Genomic DNA, 22,062 nt, shown 5'->3' on the forward strand with positions numbered 1-22,062 from the left:
ATGTTTCTCGGAGGGCGGCGATTGCTCTACATTAGAGGACGTGAGGACAGTCACGGCTACCATGGAAACGTTTTCCGAGAGACTGAGGGCTGCCTGGCAGATAGGCCAGTGCTTGATGGGTAGCTGTACGTTTGTGTTAGTATATATCAATAATAACATTCAAATTAAATTAAAAAAGGCGAACCACATTTATTAAATGTCCGTGTTTTTAACCCCTTATGCCTCACGTACTTATCAGTCACTGGGCAACGAATTGCATGTGGACTGTGAAAAAAAAATAGACTGGTCAGTATGAGACTGATTGGGCCTGTTGTATGAGTTTTTTTTGTATTATTATTCGCGTTTGAAAATAAAAAAGGCAAACCATAGTAGTGGAAGATTTCGGAGTAGGGAATGGCGTCATCCGAATGTTTACTAGGATACCTCACTGCACTGTGAAGTTAAATTAAACGGAATTCAGAATCGCTAACTGCAAACTACCTTTAACGCGATTTAGAACAAGGGTCAAGGGAAACCTGCAGTCAAAAATTATTTATAATTTCACATTTAAGCTTCTATTGGCTTCTAAAAAGTTTGTAATATATCACTAAATAGATTTATACATCTACAATCCCTATATGCAGGTTGCTGTTTTACTGGTATAATTTACGTGAATTCCTTTAAAAATCGTTACAAATACAGCTGGGGGCTGTATCTGCAACCGTACAACAACAAACACAACAGACAGGAAGCAGCGGGTAGTTATTAGAGGCACAGTGTCATAGTGTGCCTGCGTTCATAATGGGATTCAATTCGTTCATAAAGGGTTCACTACTGTTCCTAATTTACATGAATAATATTGACATCAACATTTTAACAGGTCTGTGAAAAAATAGAAACATCTAGTTGACAAAACTAATGAAAACTACGATAGTAATTACCAAAACCTATCTTAAACCTATCCTATTTGTCTTGAGTGACAAAAGTGATGATGAGATGTAAAGAGCACGTTTATGGGTACTTCCATTAACCAATATTTTACACAATGATTTAGTTTTGTACACAAACAATTTTTCTGCCAAATGAAGTTCTATAATTTTAAAGTTGATGAGAGATAACTCTGTCTTTACCCTAGAAGATATCTTATTTTACCTTTTGAAAGTACATGTCTGGTTATTCGCTCGCCTCGTGATGAGCCTTTGCTGAGGTGAATAGTTTTGGAGATTCAATTAATTTATTAGGACAAGTTCGATATTTCACAAATCTGGAGTTGTTAATTTTTTCTATCGATTTTTGGTGCTACTAATAAAGTTAAATTTCAGTAAATTTACATTATGGTAAGCAGGCAATTTGGTTTTGAATCCTTTTCAAGGTTGGAACATTTTTTATCTAATGAAGAATAAATTTTTGCTGATGTATCATATTGGTCATTGGTGCAATTTGTAAAATCACAAGTACTGTTTGAATTTTGTGAGATGAATATTGTGTTGCACACTTTCAGTTTCACTATAAATTATAATCTAGTCTATACTTTATAAATAACTTTTGTATAACTCCTGTAGAGATTGGTGTAATATTCTGTCCATCCTTTATTTAAAAATTTCAATTTTAAAAAAAAGTTGTCATTTTGGCTGTTGAAACTGTGCCTATTTGCAGATTGTATCTCAAAATGTAGAGCTAGTCACTTAGGTCACAAATAAGGTAAGTGTAAGTGACTAGCTCTACATTTTGAGATACAATCTGCAAATAGGCACAGTTTCATCTCAAAATGTAGAGCTAGTCACTTACCTTATTTGTGACCTATCACAACAAAACCGGTTATAAGTCGCGCTGAACTTGACAGCAATTTGTGAAATCTGAGTTAATCTGTTGCACTCTTATTTCACAATAAGCTTACAAAAGGGAAATGAATGATGAGTCCATATTAACCTGGTCAATTTCAGAGCGACTTATGACCAGTTTTGTTGTGATGGGTCACATAATTAAAAAAGGCGTTGATACATTATTTGGTCCTGTTGGCATCCACTATTCTAACTAGTCTTAAATGTTCCAATATTTGTTTAAATATCTGCTTCTGTCAAGTAGTTTATAATGACTTTCATTTTGAAGTGTTCCTGAATATTAGGTTAAAATTATTTGAATCAATGCCTAACAAGTAACTGATTAAAATAGGTATTTTATAAATGGGCTGTGTGTTAGGTCAGAGTACAGATACTTGTTTAACACATTCCACAGTTGTGACAGGCACCAAAAAACTGATATATAACTGCATATCTTTTAAATCATTTTCTGCATAAACATGTATTGTGTAAGCAGGGTAACGTCATAATATTTCTTTATTAAACTGTAGCGTTCACAATGGACCATGTGTTATGTACATAGAATACAAGTATTACCTGTAGTGAAAGTACAAGAAAATTAACATAATTGGGTACAAATCTTTTAAAATTCAAGGTGACTTTATTATTAGTGATGCAATTTAATGATGTTAATTTTTCATTGTTACTGAGTTGAATTATTTATCAATGTCCTGTTAACATAGCTGTTATCATAACAACCGGAATGTTAAGGATTACCTGAAACAAATTATAGGCAACAAGTTGTGACCTCAAACATTCTATATTAGATGTATTTGGGTTGTTGGTGGGTAATGCCTGATGTTCAAGATGCTGTGTATTTCTTGATGTCAGTTTTACTTGGTACCTCGGAACTTTGTACATGTAAAAAGTTAGATTTTATGGGGATTTTAATATTTTATATCCCTTGTAAAATTTATTTTAAGACAATATAATAAATTTAATTTGGAAATTTGTCCTAATCCTCCTAATCCATTTGTAGTTAGTCATTCTTATCCCCTTTTTAGTTTTGTCCCCTCGTGATCTGTTTTTGTTTAGTAAGTATTTCTATTGTTTTCTGTATTGTTAATAAACCCCCGTGTTCCCTGAGCCGCCAGTGGTTCATCCACCATACCACACACTCGCCCCAGAATGGGTTCTTGACAGATAAGATAAGTTTTGTATTAGATCACATGCTAATGTTGTGGTTGGTTTGATATGTGAATCGGCATTATGGATTATTGCAGCAAAAAATATCTAGGTTTTTAATAATATCTAAACACATGATCATGAATGAGAATATATTTATATAGACTTTTTTGCATTTTCGTTTACAAGCAATACATACAGGTAGGTAATATTTGTTTAAAATGTCCTTAAAACAGTGCTGTACAGCCTATAATTTCCAAGATTTGTTATACATGTTCTTGTAAGTTTCTGTGTCACAAGACAGAGATGTTGGACAGAAAGCTTTACAATTTATTGCAGATGCTTCACAGGAAAGCCCCATTTATTGCGTGTTTACAACTTATGACACCAAGGCAAAAACTACACAAGGCACAATTAAAGCATTCTTTTACCTTTTATTTACCCATTTGAAACAGGAGCAGGAAAAATACATGTATGCACTGAGTTTGAATTCTTTATGGGGAACCAGTTATGTAAATAGAGAGACTACATATGTACCGTTTTCCCTATTTGTTTGAATAAAACCTAAATAAAAAAACTTCTTTAAATCTAATTTTTTACTTTGAATTACACAAAAATACAAATAAAAGTTCTTCTCATTCAGTAGTACAACTCCTGGTCCCACCAGCCTGGCAGAGAAGAATGTAATATTTCCTTGATTATTATGAAATGAAATGGTATAACATAAAATGACTAGACAATCAAGAAGACAAAAAGTATTTCCTGATATGATGGTTTAAATTTAAGTTTTTGACTTTTTGCAGAGGTTTTAAATATGTTATTTACCTTCCAAACATGGTATACTTGTGTCACATTCTGTCTAAATATTTTTCACAGTTTTTAGACAATTCATGTATGAAAGGTTGTGAGCCTTCAAATATATATATTACTCAGAAAGATTTGACAATGGAATTTGTACTTCTGACTGCCCCACATGGGATTATAAAAATAAATAATGGATGTTTAAATTCACATATTGAAGATTACACGGAAGATACTCACTCCCTGGATATCTTCTCACACCTAGTTTACGAATCTCATCATAGATGAAGATCAGAATTCCATAAGGTAATGGAACAAACCACCACTGAACTCTGAAATCCAGAGGGAATATATATACATAAGTATAAGAAACCAGTACAAGAGATGCATATAAGATGGATAATTTTGCTTAAGTATGAATTTATTTTGTTCATATTAACCTTAAGAGTTCAAAATGTCTTCCAACAGGATGAAAATACTAACTCCCAATAGGATGAAATATGACTAGTGTTTTCTAAATATTAACTGTTATATTTTATAAATAAATTGCAGTTTGTAAAAGGAGACCTTAAATGTAACAGCATACACATGCTTATAAAACAAAAAGCAAGCTTACCGAATGGGCATGAAGTTAAAAATATTAGGCATTCCAGGGCAGTAGCACAACAGGTTTCCCAAACAGAGCTGGAAGATTATGGCAGCAACTAGCACCTTGTTTCTGTAGAGGGAGGAATCACTGGTGTGTTCTGACGTACAAACAAGTAGCTAAAACAGTGAATGTGCTGCAATTGAAATCCACTGACCTGAAGAAGCCCTGCTGGAAGACAGACAGCCGACGAGTCTTTCTAATTAAGACATCAGCAATCTGACAGATTTCAATGCTGACAAAGAAGACAGTGTAGCAAGTGTACTCCTGGTACATGCGTTGGCCATATGTCTGAGAAGAGCAAAACAGCAATAACAATTCTTTTTATACTGAAACTCAAAAAAGACATTGTAAGTTCAACAAACGACAAAATGTCTCATTTGTAACTATTTAAACAAACTCATTCAACAAAATGGCTCATTTGATGTTTTTTCTAATACTCCTGAAAATATTCTATGTACATGGTGAAGTATACTGTATACATGTACATAGTGAAGTTATAGCCTACACCTAAAGGTGACCAGTTTATTTGTACTCTAACTCTCCCACAGGGAGTTAAATTTAGGCAGCACGCAATGAGTAAAGCAAAACGGAAGAAGTGCACTAACCCACTCCTGACCATAGCTGTCCTGTAAGTCCTGAAGGTGAGTATTCTCCCAGTAAGATCTTAGCCCCACGCAAAGCAGGGGATACCAGCCCTCTTGCGCCATGGCTGTAAAGTAATCTGTAAAGCCAGCAAATGACTGGATTGCACCTAGAAGGAAAATAAAAAGGCTGTCAGCAGATTTACATACACATGTCCATTTACACAATTTTTTAAACATCTACTGCAGACAATGACTTTGGTCACTTGTTATGTGCGACTTCCAAATAAACCCTCCAAACTGTTCTGCCACATGAGTGCAGAGCAGGATTGGACAGTTCTTTTCTCTGGAGTGCCAAACCAAAGTTTCACAATGTTACCAGGGCCATTTTTAATGATTATTTTCATGTCCCATTAAAGTTAAACCAATAGACTAATTAAATTTTACTTCTTCCTTTATTGAAAGCATGTGCTGAAATTGCTAGAACCTGTGCATTTTCCATGTTTAACTTACATGTTAAATTCTTCTTTGAATTAAAAATTATGGGGGGAAATCTGTTTATCGTCATAGATTTGAACATAAAACTTTTTATTTTATTTTAGCAACAGCATGGGCCATTAAATATAGCTCCACGGGCCAGCTTTTGCCCATCTCTGTTTTACATTAATTTGCTCAAGACACAAGTAGTCCAAAGAACATCTACAAATCAAAAGAGCCTTTACACACAGCATCTTCGTCAGCTAAATTAACTTTGAATATTAGGGGCTGAATGAAAAAAATATGACGTTTGTTGATTCATATTTAGACATGCTAACCGATCTGGAAGTAAGAGTAGACAGCCAAAGCTTCATTGACCAGTCTGTCCCGGCGTGGATTTCTAGGTTTCAGGTGCATTATATCACTCTCTGCCCTCTCATATGCTAGAGATACAGAGGGAAACTGTGGATACAAAGTGGGATGGTTAGACTGAAGGGCCAGAAAGGTAGAAAGAAAAAAAAAATGAGATCGATGATGATAGTACACTAATAATAAACTCACAATATCGGTGGCCAGTTCAATGAAGAGAATGGTGATGCAGCCCAAGGGAAGAGGCACACTGACAGTGATATAAATAAGGTAGGGTGTGAGCTCCGGGATATTTTTGGTCAAAGTGTAGGCAATGGATTTCTTTAGATTGTCGAAAATCAGGCGACCTATGAAAGGACGACAGTAAACGGGAAGCATGGGCTGGTGAAAGATACTTTTGACAAAAGGGTTTCATTGTAATATTTCAGTGCATGGAGGTAGGGGTTTTAATACACAGGGCTGGGCGATATCTAAAACATCAACAACATGACATTCTAACTTAAAAATATCAGGATGAATGAAAATATCAAGCTGTCTAACACCCTCCCCCAACACACATAAACACACAAGCACACATACATGTGACACCAAGTAAGTCACTTTCTTTTCAAAAGAAAAGAAAAATGTAAAAGAAAGCTTAAAAAAATGATATATGGACAATCTACTAAACAGCCGCCTTTAAAACTTGCCATCTGTGGGGGTAAGAATTGGGGGGGGGGGTGCAGATTGGTGACGCTGATCATCATCGTTTTTTAGTCTCTATGGAAAACTATTGATCAGCTGGATTTAAAAACATGCCATGGGCCGTCTAAAACCGTCTAAAGGAGTGGTTCTCAAAGTTGTGGCAAGCGCTAGCTGGGTAACACCATTATAACCAAAGTTTCCATACATTGATACATTGTAAAAAAAATGTGTATGCGTGTGCATGTGTGTGTGTGGATTATTTTTATTACATTGTGGGGATATTGACCTAAGGTTACTTGTCTGGTATTGTCAAATTACCTGTAATATTGTCATATAACCCAGCCTTAAGTTGCAAACCAAATTATTTTAGAAGCATTAAATGTTATACTGTAGTATCCTCATTTTCATTGTTTCCCTTTCTTGAAGGCTATGTAGACATTTTCAGTGACAGGATAAAATACCTTCTGCTTTGAGGGAGAATAACCTCTCAGCTGGACTTCTATATTATGCACATGAAACGCATCACACAGCAAACATTATTCCCATTTCCTCACCCTGTTCTACCCCAGTCACAATGGAAGCAAAATTGTCATCAAGCAGAATCATATCGGCGGCATTTTTTGCAGCGTCAGACCCAGCTATCCCCATAGCAATGCCAATGTCAGCCTTCTTCAGGGCCGGGGAATCATTCACTCCATCCCCTGTCACAGCCACAATGGATCCCTAGAGAAAAATGTTAGAAGGAAGGAGAACCAGAAAGTATTAGATATCAGAATCATAGATATTATGCAAATCTACAAAATTCTTGCTAAATAAATGTTAATTAACTGCTACATCTCCAGTCCAGGAGCTGAAATATATACTTTTCAAAGTATAGGTGGTTTGAGTATATTCCAACTCTGGCATCAGCGACTCTGATCCAACTGTAATGTTGTAGCTCATAAATCATATTGCAATGATTTAGTCAAATTTATATATAAATTTATATAAGGTAAATATATATAGGTAAATAACTGGAGCAAATAAGCCAAATTTTCTTAGCTCACCAATCGCTGGCAGCTCTCCACAATAATGAGCTTTTGTTGAGGTGAGGTACGGGCAAACACCATCTCTGGGTGGCACTTTAAGGCCTCGTCCAGCTCATCACTGGACATTTCTTTCAGCTGCCCACCATTGATGACACAGGCACGTGCATCCCTGAGAACAGCATTAGAAAGTAAAACATTTTTATGAAAATGGAAATGCAACATAACTCATTGAAAGCATTTAGGAGTCCATTCTTTAAACATTTTATGCTGAGAATGACTTTGGTATCTTGCTATATGGGACTTCTATATAAACCTTCCAGACTTTTCTGCATCGTGAGTACAGAGCAGGCCTGGGCAGTATTTTTCTGTGGAGGGTGAAATCTGAGTTTCTCCATGTCAGCAGGGGGCATTTTTTAAATTAGTTTCATGTCCCATGAAAGAAACTTGTTAGATTTTGCCTTTCTCTTTTTGAAAACCCATGGAGAAATCAATAAAAACCAGTGCATTTTTCATGTTTAATTTAACTTGTATATTTAACTCACTGCCGTATATCATTAAGAAAAATTTGTGGGCAAAATGAAGGTTTTGCTTACAATTTTCATCTTCAAAGAACATAAAACTTTAACCATTCATTTGTTCGTTCATTTATTCATTCTTTTAATGCTTGTGAGCACCAGTAAAAATAGCTTAGTGTGCTGGATATGGCCTGTGGACCTGGCTGTTATTCATGTCTAGTGTAGACTGGCAAAGTGCCATTAGATGTCACTAGCCCAACTATTAAGGCTATAGCGTCTCTCTTTTTGTCACCTCCTGTTAACCTGCTCCACAGGAATGCGTAGTCTGTGGGCAATGTCCTCCACCGTCTCACTGCCCTCTGAGATGATACCCACATTTGCTGCAATAGCCTTTGCTGTAATTGGATGATCACCGGTCACCATGACAACCTGAGTAAAAATACATTTTTATATGAATTATTTTTGAAATAGTTTCAAAATCCCATGCTTACTCAGTACAAACCCTCTAACCTAATAATATGTAAGAAAACTTTTACTCTGCATCGTTCATTAGTACCCGGATGCCAGCTGTACGGCACTTCTTGACAGCGTCGGGAACGGTGGCACGTGGTGGGTCGATCATGGAGACGAGGCCAGCAAAACACAAACCCGACGTGGGGAAATTCATCTGATCAGTGTCAAAGCGGAAGCCTCTGGGAAACTCCTTCTCATTCAGGTATATGTGGCAGAAGCCTATTTAAAAAAATGCAAAATTTGGGGACATGGGATCAGCATAAATTCTTGCGAAGTCACTCTGTCCTTACACCCTTCAGGTGTTCTATCTTCCTGCTTTAAAAAGATCCTTTCCTAAATTGATGCTCTCTACCTTTATATCACTTACCAAGCACTCTCTCCCCAAGGCTTCCTAAATCCATATAAGCTGTCTGGAAGGCTTCCTTCCACTGCTCATCCAGGGGAAGTTCCTGACCCTTAATAAGTATGGTGGCGCAACGCTCCAGGATCCTCTCTGGTGCTCCCTTCATCACCAACAGGTAGCGCAAATCTAATGGGTCTTCTAATTCATGTATTGACAACTGCCAGCCAACATGGGGAGAGATTAAATTAAAACTAAATATAAAACGAGTGAAAATTAACAATGTGTTGTCAAAGGACGTAGAACTCCACAGACAAAATGTAAAATGCTGAATTTCCTTGAAGGATGTGATAGAGAGCCTGTATATCAAAGGGAATTGTATGCAACTGAAAACCCAGCATTATTGGTCAGTTTAACAAAAGGTCAATATCTCACCTGGAACTTGTTTGTGGAGTTGAATGGAATTTCACAGACTTTGTTGAATCGATTTCTATACTCCAGGATGTTTCCGATGGTTAGCTCTGTGAATTTCAGTAGGGCAGTCTCAGAAGCATCACCCACCACTTCTCTCTTTGTAAATCAGTGGTTTTAAGTAGGAAAAAAAAAATGTCTTTATTGATTGCTGATATTCCGATGTGTATTGTTGTAGTAGTCTGTCTCTCAGTGGGCTTATTCCTCACCTTGGGGATGGGCACAGTCTCCTGATTAGGTTTGAATGTAGCTCTGTTACAGAGTCCTGCAACCCTTGCAAGAGCTCGCCATGTTTCTGATGACTGGTCAAAACTTTGACCTGCGTACGGAGTTACATTGGAATAAATATGGCATATTCAGATGCAATGGGCTTAGCCTTTCAGAACCTATAGTGTCAATGAACTTATATTTACATCTGGTTTAAACTGATTTATACTAAGAACTGACACCAAACCTTCAGTATCACTGGATGTATGACACGGCAGTTTTCAAAAATTTTATAGACTGGACATGGTCACCACTCACCTGACTGGTCTTCAGTGGTATCAGCAGCATGGATCTGGTTGTCAAACCACAGATGAGCCACCGTCATACGGTTCTGGGTCAGTGTGCCCGTCTTATCAGAGCAGATAACTGAAGTAGAACCTAAGGTCTCTACAGCCTCCAAATTCTTCACAACACAGTTCTTACTTGCAAGTCGCTTAGCTGTCAAGGACAGACACACCTAGAGATAGGGAAGAGATTATTCATTCTTTTGTGCCATTGAAATGGTTTTATGTCATTAGAAATGTACAAAAATCCCATATATGGTACAGTGCAAAAGTCTTAGGCTGCCGGAGAAAATTATGTTTAATTTATCTTGATCTTGGTGTAAAACTACGATGTCTGTGAGTTAGATATTATAACGGAATATCACCCTGGTATTTACAGTAACCATCCAATCTACCAATGATGTAATTTTTGACTCAACTACTAGTATACCATGTCTGGCTAATACCTCATCGGATCATCCATCCATCCATCCATTTTCCAAACGGCTTATCCTACTGGGTCGCGGGGGGTCCAGAGCCTATCCCGGAAGCAATGGGCACGAGGCAGGGAACGGATCGGATCATTTGAATGTTAATTAATTGAGCGGCTAATGAAATTTAACATATACACAGAGCGGTCCCTGAGAACTGGTTTGGGAAGCAATGAATTTGTGGGATGACCAAGGCTTTCCTGCTTGCTTATTTATTTGCTTGTTTGTTTGTTTAATAAAAGTATAATCCAAACTTTGCTGTTATTTGGTATTATTTACTATAAATGTAATAAGTAATTAAGGGAGGTGGTAGCGATACCTACATATACCTATACTAGATGGGCACGGTAGCGCAGTGGTTGGCACTGCTATCTCATGACAAGAAGGTCCTGGGTTCAGTCCCGGGGCTGTGCATAGGATCTTTCTGTGTGGAGTTTGCATGCCCTCCCAGTGTTTGCGTGGGTTTCTGCCTGGGGGCTCTGGTTTCCTCCCACAGTCCAAAAGTGTGCATGATAGGTTGGTTGGCAACTCTAAGTTGCCCCTGTGAGTGTGTGTGCGGTGTGTTGGTGACTGCCCAGGGCTGATTCCTGCCTGTGCCCATTGTTCTTGGAATAGGCTCTGGTCCCCCCCAACCCTAGTTGGGATTAAGCGGTTACTGTGATGGATGGCTATACTAGATGTAAATGACTTTTACAAATATATATATACATTTGTTATTTCAGAAGACTTTCTTTTTAAATATAACTTAACAATTATACACAAAAACCTCTCTGAAGGCATATAATTAAATCAAATGTGTCTACTGGGTTGATGAACTGTTATCTGCTTTTATTTGACATTATTCACTAACTCCTTGTTTTAAATGAGAAGTAGATTGAGTTTAGTGACAAGAAATATAAACAACCAGATGACAGCCAGAATGCTTTGCTGAAATTTATGCTAACTTGCCACTATTGAACTTGTCCATGGAGGGAGAGGGAAGGTTTAGTGCAGCTTTGCTTGGGATGACCCCTATTTCCCAGGCAAGGCTGTAACGGTGCACATATTCATCATGTGCTGTCTAGTTTGAATTTGGAGTGCACAATGAAACAAATGAATATATTTCTTGGGAGGTGGTGTTGCAGTATAGGGAGGTGGATTGTAATATATGTAAAATAGTAAAAATAAAAGTACAGAAGCTGTTTGGGTAAAACTTGATGCTAAAAACCCAAATGGCCTAATTGTCAGTGTTTGGTCCGTGAGAGGCTAATGCAGTTTCAGAGGAATGCAGAATGTTATAGAACCACATCAGGCTTATGAGTAATAAAAATGATGTGGTAGTTATGGGTGATTTTAGTTTACCCGGGACACAGTGGTTCAGACAGTAGAGTCTCTGGTTCTTCAGTAAATGAACTTAACATGGTGGAATTAGTACAGGATTGTTTTTTTACTCAGTTTGTTAATACCCCTACTGGGGGAGATGCTCCTCTTGATCTTGTTTTGTCTAACAACCAATATAGGATTGGAAAATTAGAGGTTTTAAAACCACTGGATGGTAGTGATCACAACATGATTAAATTTGAGGTTAATTTTAGTGTCCTGTATCTGCAGTACAGATATTTTATGGTTTCCACTGAAATAAAAGTAGCTGATTATGAGAAAGACCTCAGTGTGTATGTTGATGCTTCCATGTCCCACTCTCGCCAGTGTGGGGAAACAATTAAAAAGGCCAAAAGGATGTTGGGTTACATCTCTATGTGTGTGGAGTTTAAGTCAAGGGAGGTGATGCTACGATTATATAAATCCTTGGTAAGACCCCACCTAGAATATTGTGTGCAGGTTTGGTCATCATACCTTAAAAAGGACATTGATGCCTTGGAAAGGGTTCACCGTAGGACTACAAGAATGATTCCTGGTCTTAGAGGAACATCTTATGAGGAGAGGTTAGCTGAGCTGAATCTGTTCAGCCTCGAGCAAAGGAGACTAAGGGAGGACATGATCCAGGTATATAAGATTCTAACAGGTCTGGGTGCTGTTCAGCCAAACGGCTACTTCAGTGTTAGTTTAAATTCTAGAACTTGTGGCCATAGGTGGAAATTAGTGGGAGAACACTTTAAAATGGATTTGAGAAAGCACTTCTTTACACAGCGTGTTGTTAGAGTACGGAATAGTCTTCCTGTTAGTGTAGTGCAAGCTAAATCCTTGGGTTCCTTTAAATCAGAGCTAGATAAGATTTTAGCAACTCCGAGCTATTAGTTGAGTTCTCCCCAAATGAGCTTGATAGGCCGAATGGGGTCCTCTTGTTTGTAAAATTCTTATGTTCTTGACATGGGCGGAACAAAAATTCATTGGTAGAAGTTCAACACAAAAAACTAATTGCGGCTGTGAGTTGGTTACGGCTAAAGCTGGTTACTGTCAGTCATAATCGGAAATTTGGGGACATTTTGGCTTCCTTATCAATCACACCACCAAGACTTATACCTGTGTTATAGCCATCTCACATCCAACATAATTATTCATTTGAAACAACATGAACTTTACCCATGGCATATAAGATGCCAGGAAAATAAGACCAAACTAAAACAATCTCACATCTATATGGGTGTTTCGTGGTACAGATATGTGACTATAATCAGTAGTAGAGAATACAAGATTTAGTTAATTATGACTGTCATAATGTCATTTTTGAATTTGATTTATTTTACATATTTATTTTTATAATGTACAAATATTTTCTTAATCTGCAACATCTGACACATTGCCTTTGATTTACAGTTGCTCCTATTTGTGTTTCTGTTTGCAGTTTTAGCAATAAATAATTTTGAAAAAAAATCTGTTTTACTACTGTACCAAAACTGCACCAAACCACGTACCCAAAACCACTGGGCTGTACCGAACTGTGAATTTCGTGTACTATTACACCCCTATTCCTGGGTCATTTTTATTTGAATATCAAATTCATGTCGTGGACCGAAAAGAACTGCACCTGATGTAGCCTGTGGACCTTACGTTTTATATATATGTTCTAGCCATTTAACAAGATATCAGCAACTTTTTGGAGAATTTTTTGAAGTTAGCATTTATTGTTACTGTTAATTTAGCATATATTCTAATGTTGTGTTTTTTGGGGGCATACACTTAATACTTAGGTACATTTAGAAAAAAATGTCTTTATCAGCCTAAGACTTCTGCTGCATATAAGAACAAATATGTAGATGAAGACTTCAAACATTTTGTACAAAATTTAAATGCATTTGCTTTACTTTTATTAAATTTTTTATAAGGCTTATTCCTTTGACATTAGGTTCATAGGATAAGCAGAGGGGATAGGCTTGATATACATCTATCCATTTCCCCCCTATGCTTGCTATATTGTAAAAAACTATTTTTTACAAAAGGGGACAGCTTATTTTCTTTCACAATTATGAAGCCTTTATTGATACCACTTTTCTTGAGGGGCACAAGAAACCTAGTAACTCAGTTACTACCCAAGTACAAATCAAAAACAAATATAGCAGCTGCATGAAATATAGGAACCATTATGACTGATTAATGATGAATGAACATGGGATCCGTATGTAACTAACACTTAGGTTTTAGTTAATTAATGCAGTACTGCACTCTTATTTAATGTATTATTTGTGCCCCCTCAAGTAAACGGTTACCACTTCATAATCAATTTTAAAAAGGACAAAAGTACACTGAAATATCTGTTAAAATATAAAAATGAAAAATCACTCGTATATACTCACAGTAACAGTGGCAAGAAGTCCCTCTGGAACATAGGCTACAACAATGGCCATGAAGAAGATCATGGCCTCCAGGAAGGCATAACCAATGAACATGGCCACCACGAAGAAAGTGAAGCCAAAGAAGATGGCTAGCCCAGCAATAATGTCCACAAAGTGTTCAATTTCAATGGCTATTGGGGTTTTCTCATTCCCCACCCCAGAAGCGAGACTGGCAATGCGGCCAATAATTGTGCGGTCACCTGTATTGATAACAATGCCTGTAGCTACTCCTGAAACAGGAAGATAGTCCCACGTGAAATTATTGAAATTTATGTGATTACAGCACAGTACAATGATTCTGTTTTTCTGTCGCTTATTGTAGTTTGTAAACTTACAAACACAGTTTACCCTTTGTTGGTGTGGTGTGAACATGTGAGTACCCTGTGAATATAGAAACTGACCCTCAAGGCAGGTTGTAGAGAAGAAGGCAATATTACGTGTCTCCAAAGGGTTCTCATGGGTGCACTCAGGAGTCCTGTTTTGTGGTTCAGACTCCCCTGTAAGAGAAGAATTGTCTACCTATGGCGAGAGTTACAGTATTTATCAGCTGAAAAGTCAGAAGGTAAAAACAAAGTGTTTGTCTGGTAACAGTAGTACAAGAACTCAATATTTCTCACAATGCTTTGCCAATATTTATGTCAAATTGTATTATTCCGTTGGACTGAATCAACATTTTATTGGATGATTACCTTGCAACCCTGAGCTGTGATGATACGGATGTCAGCCGGCACACGGTCTCCACCCTTAATCTCCACCAAATCACCCACTACCAACATGTTGGCATTGATCTGGTTCTTCTGCCCATTCCTGATTACTATGGCTTGCTGTAAAAAGGAGTACACAGTTTTGGTCAATGTCTGAAATTTTAATGCCATATACATTAGCAGTTTTACATTATTCTTATCCTTACCTGTGGTACCAAATTTTTGAAGCTGGCAATTATATTGGTGCTCTTGAACTCCTGGTAATAGCCAAAACATCCTGTCACAACCACCACAGCAATCAGAGTGATTGCCAGGTACAGCTGGAAATAAAGCAGAAAAAGATAGTATGGACAATGCAAATACAAACTTAATATTATTATGACAACACTATACTGGCAGAATCGGTGGGTAAAATGATGGACCTTCTCCCATTCTTGGTAACATTACAGAGAGCATTATTTGATCCCTGTCATCAAACTAGGCCCTTCATGAGTCCTCCCTTCCCAGTGTGTTCCTTTTGTCCTCTTAGGTTCTAATTCTCACATTGTCATCACTGGACAGGTCTCCCTTGGCATACTCAATGCCAAAGGCTATGAAGCAGATGACTGCTGCCACCCACATCAGGCACTGCAGCCCTCCTGCCAGCTGCCTGGCAAATTTCACATATTCAGGGGTGCCCTTGGGAGGCTTTAGCTCATTTGGTCCATCCCTTTCCAGGACTTGTTCTGCAAAGGTGGTGTTCAGACCCTATGGGATGTGGAGACCGAGAAGTTAGAAAAAAAAACATGACTACAGAACAGCAAATGAGTATATAAGCAGCAGACACATCAATGGGGGAAGAAGCTAACCAAATATTCAGTACAGGATTCCAGTCAGTGTGGAATGTATCCCAGGAAGCAGGGAAACACCCATAAAGGGCTGTTTAGAGACTCGAATTCACTGAATTGCATGTCTTTAGCTTGTGAGGAAATGCAAGTGCTTAGAGCAAACCAAGAGGACATGCAAGCTTTACACTGATAGAACAGGATTCTACCACCCAACACTAGAGATAGAGGCCATAATACTACCCTTTGAGATATCATACTGCCCATTAAAATGCATTTTGCATTCACATTAGAAAAAGCAATGGTCAAACAGTGCTGTTACCTTTGTAACACTAGTTGTGTATTTCATTTCAAGTTCCTCTATGGTAATCTCATGGTCATCCTGTAAGGACACACACTTTTATCAGACATGCTAATTTCATTTCAGTTTCATTTAATGTTTAAATATCAATTTTTGTTTCCAATGAAAATCTTCAAAACAGTGCTTTCAGATATTATTTTCCCAATGATACATTTTTTCTGAGACTTCATGGCCTTGTCCTGATACATACAATGTCCATTTCCCTTTTCATGTTCTCCAGCCTCTCCTTTTTCACTTGTTTCTTTTTCTTTATCTGGACATCCATCTCCCCATCCACCTTCTCCATCTCCACAAACATATTGCATGAGTCCTGGAAAGAGGGAGAATGAAACAAAGAAAGGAACATGGCATGTTTGAGGGTATCCTTCAGAACTTCAAGGACACAGTACTCAATACTATATTCTTATTTTATACAAAACAAAGGAATACTTTGATAAAGAATAAACATGCGTTCAATCAGCTCCAGTGAGAACACGTGAAGGACAGGACATGTATTTTGTGATCTACATGAGACTTTATCATGAAGTACAGTCATCCATTGACTTATGTCCTACCGAGTATGTCCACTCCTACTTATGAGCCTTAATAAAATTTATCGGGAGACATCCAAAGCAGACATAGTGGACGTTAGCAGATGTATTTTACCACATGTGCAGCATGCAGCAAGAACCAAAACAAACACATTGCATTACCACTATAGAGGTTTAGTTAAATCTTGTGCTGTACAGTATGTTTGACCTCTCCCCTATAATTGATATAAGTCCAGATTGACTTATGTTCTCACTTTCGAAAAGAAACCTGGACACAAGTCGATAGATACCTGTGTGTGTATGGGTGTATGCACATGCACACACACTATATTGCCAAAAGTATTTAAACAACTGCCTTTACACACATAATAACATCCCATTCCTAACACATAGGCTTTAACACATTAAACTTCAACTCTTCTTGGAAGGCTGTCCACACAGTTTAGGAGTGTGTTTATGAGAATTTTTGACCATTCTTCCAAGAGAGCATTTCTGAGGTCAGGCACTGATGTTGGATGAGAAAGTCTGGCTCACAGTCTCTGCTCTAATTCATCCCAAAGGTGTTCTATCAGGTTGAGGTCAGGACTCTGTGCAGGCCAGTCAAGTTCCTCTACACCAGACTCACTCGTCCATGTCCGTTTTGTGCACTGGTGCGCAGTCATGTTGGAACAGGAAGGAAGTTGGGAGCATGAAACTGTCCAGAATGGCTTTGAATACTGCAGCATAAAGAGTTCCTATCACTGGACCTAAGGGGCCAAGCCCAACCTCTGAGAAACAACCACGTAGCCATGTGTTTTCCATCACTGCATCCAACGCTTTGCATTGCACTTGGTGATGTAAGGCTTGGATGCAGCTGCTCAGCCATTAAAACCCATTCCATGAAGTTCTCTACGCACTGTCTACTAGACACGTAGTTTGGAGGTCTGTAGCTATTGACTTTTGGCGACTTCTGCACACTGTGAGCCTCAGCATGCATTGTCTCCAACCTGTGATTTTACGTGGCCGACCACTTCATTGCTGTTGATCCCAATAGCTTCCATTTTGTTATAATACCAGTAACATGCAACTGTGTAATATTTATTAGCGAGGAAATTTCAGGAATGTGCTTATTGCACAGGTGGCATCCTATCACGGTACCACACTTGAACTCACTGAGCTTTTGAGAACGACCCATTCTTTCGCAAATGTTTGTAGAAGCAGTCTGCATGCATAGGTGCTTGATTTTATACACCTGTGGCTATGGAAGTGACTGGAAAACCTGAATTCAATGATTTGGGGGGGTGTCCCAGTACTTTTGCCAATATAGTGTGTGTGTGTACATGTGTGTGTGTGTGTGTGTGTGTATATCAAAAAAAACACTTAACTAACTACAGAATTTAATTAACTGAAACTCCCTTTCTCAGGATGCCATTACCGAAGTCTTAGACCTATCATGTTTCTATCAATTCACCTTCAAGCTATTCATCAGTATAGGGTCACTGACAGGCTCGAACTTATCACAGGTGGTACAGAGTATAAGACTGGGTTAGAGCCTGAATGGGCTGCTAATCCCTGTTAAGATTGACACTCATACATACTTACATCATAATGGGCAAGACATATACAGCAGTTTGCCTTAAAATGTGTTTCGGGGGTGCAGGAGTAAACAAGAGTAGCTATAGAAAACCCACACAATACCAGCGGAACTTGAAAACATCCTTGGTACACGGTTCAAACACCTAACTCAGGAAGAGTCACCCACTGTATCTCCCCATACACATAACAACAATCATAAAATACCAAATAAAGAATTAGGAGGGGATTGGGAACATAAATCATAAATGTATTTATATAGCAATGAAAAGGGAAGAAAATTATTAGTATTCGTGTATCACTTAACAACTTGTGACCTCCCAGTCTTGTTTCTGTCCTTACGTTCTCAGTAGTTTTACCCATAGTGTCCATTCTAAAGAAAAAGAGTTAATAAGCACCACAAAATATTTATGTTGCCAAAATAATTGGTTAATTTATGGATGTATCCAAATCAAATAGTATTACAACCTAATGAATGGAATCTTTTATTTAATCGATCTTCTGATACCTTTATGACGGCTTTCCCCTTATGAACCCCTTACAATTTTAGTATTCCATGGGTATGCACATTGCAAGTATCCACTCCACAAACATGGCATTTTTCTTATCTAAGTATCTGCTGAACATTTTTCAGTGTCCGTCTGAATAGCTTGATATTTGCAATAAAACACAGGATCCTCTCAGGCCTACTGTGTTTTCTAATCTCCAGTTGCTTAGTTTGCTTTGTTTCTTTGAAGTGGATTCTATGAAAACAATTGTTTTTATTTATGGTGAAATGCATAGTGGAAATGATATAAAGCTGCAGGGTAATGTCAAGATTATTATTATTATTTGTTGTACATGCAAATGTAAAGAATTTGTAAATACATAAACAAAGAAGCAAATTCAAATTTAGCAATAGAAACATGTTAAGAAGTTCAGCAATTAACAATCAGTTTTTAAAATGTTATACAAGAGGCTTGTTTTCACATGCTTCATGGGTTTAGACATAGTTATTCAGCAGATGTCCAATGCAATAAAGAAACGAAGAAAATTTGGGGTTAGTTAGTATCCAGCTCCCCTGGAACAGCTGTGGTTAGTGCTTTTCCTAAAAACCCAAGAGTGACATAATCACTCTGCTGGCTGCAGGAATTGACTCCACAACCTTCTAGACACGGGCACAAATCCTAACCCCACTGAGCTGCCCACTGCCCTAAGGATAGCCAGTGATTATAATGGAAATTGCTGTCTTTGAATTTGAAACTAACAAAAACAGAAATTTGTGTTCTTGATGTTTATCCTAATATTATTTTAAGAGGTAGTGTAACATACCAGCACCAAATGTTATATTTTGCAAAATTTCACAAAAGCTTGAGTATATTTCAGTTAAATAAGAAGATAAACCTCCAATATATCTTGTGAACTGATAATAATATGACCACCCACCTTTTTACTCATGATGCCGGACTTTCTGTCCAAATCAATTGTTGTCCAATCCACGTTGTTGCTTTTCTCTGAAATTTTTTATTTTCATTTGATCCCTGCAAAGGTGTTTTGCTTCAACAAGATCCCCAAAACTGCAAAAAATATGTTAGACTGGATGAATTTTATATTCCCCACCCAACAATTGAACTTCCACCCAGTGCTGAAAACGTACAAGGACCTCCCTATTCTAAACACACAATCTCACGTCAAATTCACTCGTAGAAAAATGTCTTATCAGTCTACATGTAAAAGCTTTGCGTAAAAAGCTTGTGCATATCTGAGTAAGTCTGATAGTCTGTTTTTATTGGCATTGAGTGGATTTCAGATAACATTAATTTGGAGTCCAAGGTCATTTATTAACTGTTATTATCTGTTCCTTAAGGAATTGTAAATGAATCGGAAATTAATATTGTAAAAATAAATCAGTGAAACTCTTGGTTTGTGTACTTGGTCATCTTGAAATTTTTAAAACTCTTCTATATATTCTGTATTTCTATATATAGTAAGTTAAATTTTTTAAAAAGCAATGTGTTTTCAAAATGTTGAAAAAAATTTACACTTGTGTGTAGTTTCATAACAACTATTATGTAGCACAAACATGTTTAAAAGTCGTCAAACACTATGATTACTGTTCAGAATCTTATTATCCCATTACAACAGTTTCATGCGTCAAAGTTTGGGTATGGTTCAGTTATTATCAGTGCTGTTAATATAGTGCTTGTCACATTTTCATTCGTGAATACATATCAGATATAAAAAAGCAAACACTGATAGCATACAGAGTGTTGAGGTGCGTAGACTTTTAAGAAAGGTCATTTTGAATGCATCTTATCAGAGAAAGTGAGAGCAAATACTGTAGACAGCAAAAACTATTGCCTGAATTTCAATGTTACAGTTGAGTATTCGTCTTATAAGTAATAATCATTTAAGTTCAGACATAAATAACAAAAACAACAAAGAAATTAATTTTTGTATAGTGCGTTTTCACATTACATCGTCTCAAAGCGCTTTACAGCATCCCTGCCCAAAGCCCCCGGGGGGGGGTGACTAAGCCAGAGGCTACAGGGGCAAGGAAAAACTCCCTAAAGGGAAGAAACCTTGAGACGGAGCAGACTCAACGGGAGAGTCTATTCTCATCTGTTGGCGCTTCTTCAGATCATCGGGCAACCAGTAGTAAGGCAGCCGGGCATACATGGAGGACGACACAGGCAGAAGGGCAAGCTGGACAGAAGGATGTCATGCGTAGTGGAGACCTCGCATGTAGCTGGGTGTGCAGGATCGTGATAAATCAGGGTCTCCAGGCAGCATACCACAGGAGGGAAAAAGAATATGCAATTTGTCAAAGTAGGGGAGACAATAGGCAGCGCTGACAGTTAGGTGAGTGCAATATGTAAGTGCAATTTATAAGCTCCAGCAGATATGGCTATGGCAGCATAAGTAGGAGGGAGATGCACGTGGGAATGCAGGCATGGGGAGTCCCTGAAATGTCAGCACTCCAATCCCACAAGCGATTGTAAAGCTAGAGTGACAGCACTGTCAATTCAGTTTATCCGAAGTCAATGGCACCAATCCCCACCCAGCTCTACACCTCACACTATAGGTCTGACTGGGAGTGAGGAGTTAGCTAGAGCTAGAACTAGTGTCCCTATAAGATAAACTAAACAGGTGTGTTTTTAGTCTAGACTTGAATATTGAGAGTGAGCCTGAATCCCACACATCCGGTGGAAGACCATTCCACAGCTGAGGAGCTCTATAGGAGAGCTTCTAGACGCTCCTAAAAGAATTCTTAATTTTCCTCTGAAGAATTCTGTGTTAACCTAGCCACGGATTCAAATAGGAATTTAGGATTGGTTTTGTTCACGTCCATTAATCTGGAGAGATACACAGACCTAGCAGTCGCTAGTGCTTGTCTGTATTTAGAGAGGCTCTCTTTCCATGCGGATTTGAAAACTTCTAGTTTAGTTCAGCACCATTTGCGCTCTAGCTTGCATGATGCCTGTTTGAGTTCACCAGTATGATCAGAGTACCAGGGGGCAGGTTTGTTATCACTATGCTTTATCTTCTTAAGTGGAGCTACAAGAACTAGTGTGCTACGAAGGTATTTTTCCATGTTTACAGTTGCCTGTTCATTTACGTTCATTTATGTAAGGCTGAAGGACTGTGAAAGTTGTTTCATAAAAGTTGTTGTACTTAGTGAGGCAATGGAACATCTGATTCTGTACTTTGGGGCTGTGGTCAACGGGAGGCTATACTGGATTTCAAACATTAACAAGTAACAGGTGTAATAGATACATGTTCCACCAGAATGCCATGGCTAATAATCAAATCAAGGGTATGGTTATAGGTATGAGTAGGCCGACTACATTCTGACATACACCTACAGAGTCAAGAATGGCTGCAAATGCTATTTTTAAAAGATCACTAT

The 22,062-nt window shown here is 37.9% G+C and overlaps 1 protein-coding gene across 1 annotated transcript; it reads right to left on the minus strand.

The window, feature by feature from the left end:
• Positions 1–3,602: 3,602 nt before the first annotated feature.
• LOC125749437 (potassium-transporting ATPase alpha chain 1) lies at positions 3,603–19,610 on the minus strand. Its single transcript, XM_049026705.1, has 23 exons — positions 19,599–19,610; positions 16,262–16,381; positions 16,033–16,092; positions 15,430–15,633; positions 15,093–15,206; positions 14,872–15,006; positions 14,584–14,701; positions 14,144–14,412; positions 9,917–10,115; positions 9,601–9,710; positions 9,356–9,490; positions 8,948–9,140; positions 8,624–8,799; positions 8,360–8,496; positions 7,571–7,721; positions 7,079–7,247; positions 6,033–6,187; positions 5,810–5,933; positions 5,019–5,164; positions 4,568–4,701; positions 4,381–4,482; positions 4,005–4,096; positions 3,603–3,631 (listed from the first exon to the last, which is right to left on the minus strand). The coding sequence occupies exons 1-23, from the start codon at positions 19,608–19,610 to the stop codon at positions 3,603–3,605; spliced, it is 3,084 nt and encodes a 1,027-aa protein (XP_048882662.1).
• Positions 19,611–22,062: the final 2,452 nt, after the last annotated feature.

The sequence above is a fragment of the Brienomyrus brachyistius genome, chromosome 9 (assembly GCF_023856365.1).
Source record: "Brienomyrus brachyistius isolate T26 chromosome 9, BBRACH_0.4, whole genome shotgun sequence".
In the NCBI taxonomy this organism is placed as follows: Eukaryota; Metazoa; Chordata; class Actinopteri; order Osteoglossiformes; family Mormyridae; genus Brienomyrus; species Brienomyrus brachyistius.

Excerpts from the sequence above, each read along its gene's own strand:
- LOC125749437 (XM_049026705.1), bottom strand. Across the intron at positions 16,093-16,261 it reads TGAAAAGGGAAATGGACATT|GATGACCATGAGATTACCAT; the intron begins GTATGTATCAGG and ends GTGTCCTTACAG. Across the intron at positions 10,116-14,143 it reads GACTTCTTGCCACTGTTACT|GTGTGTCTGTCCTTGACAGC; the intron begins GTGAGTATATAC and ends CCCTATCTCTAG.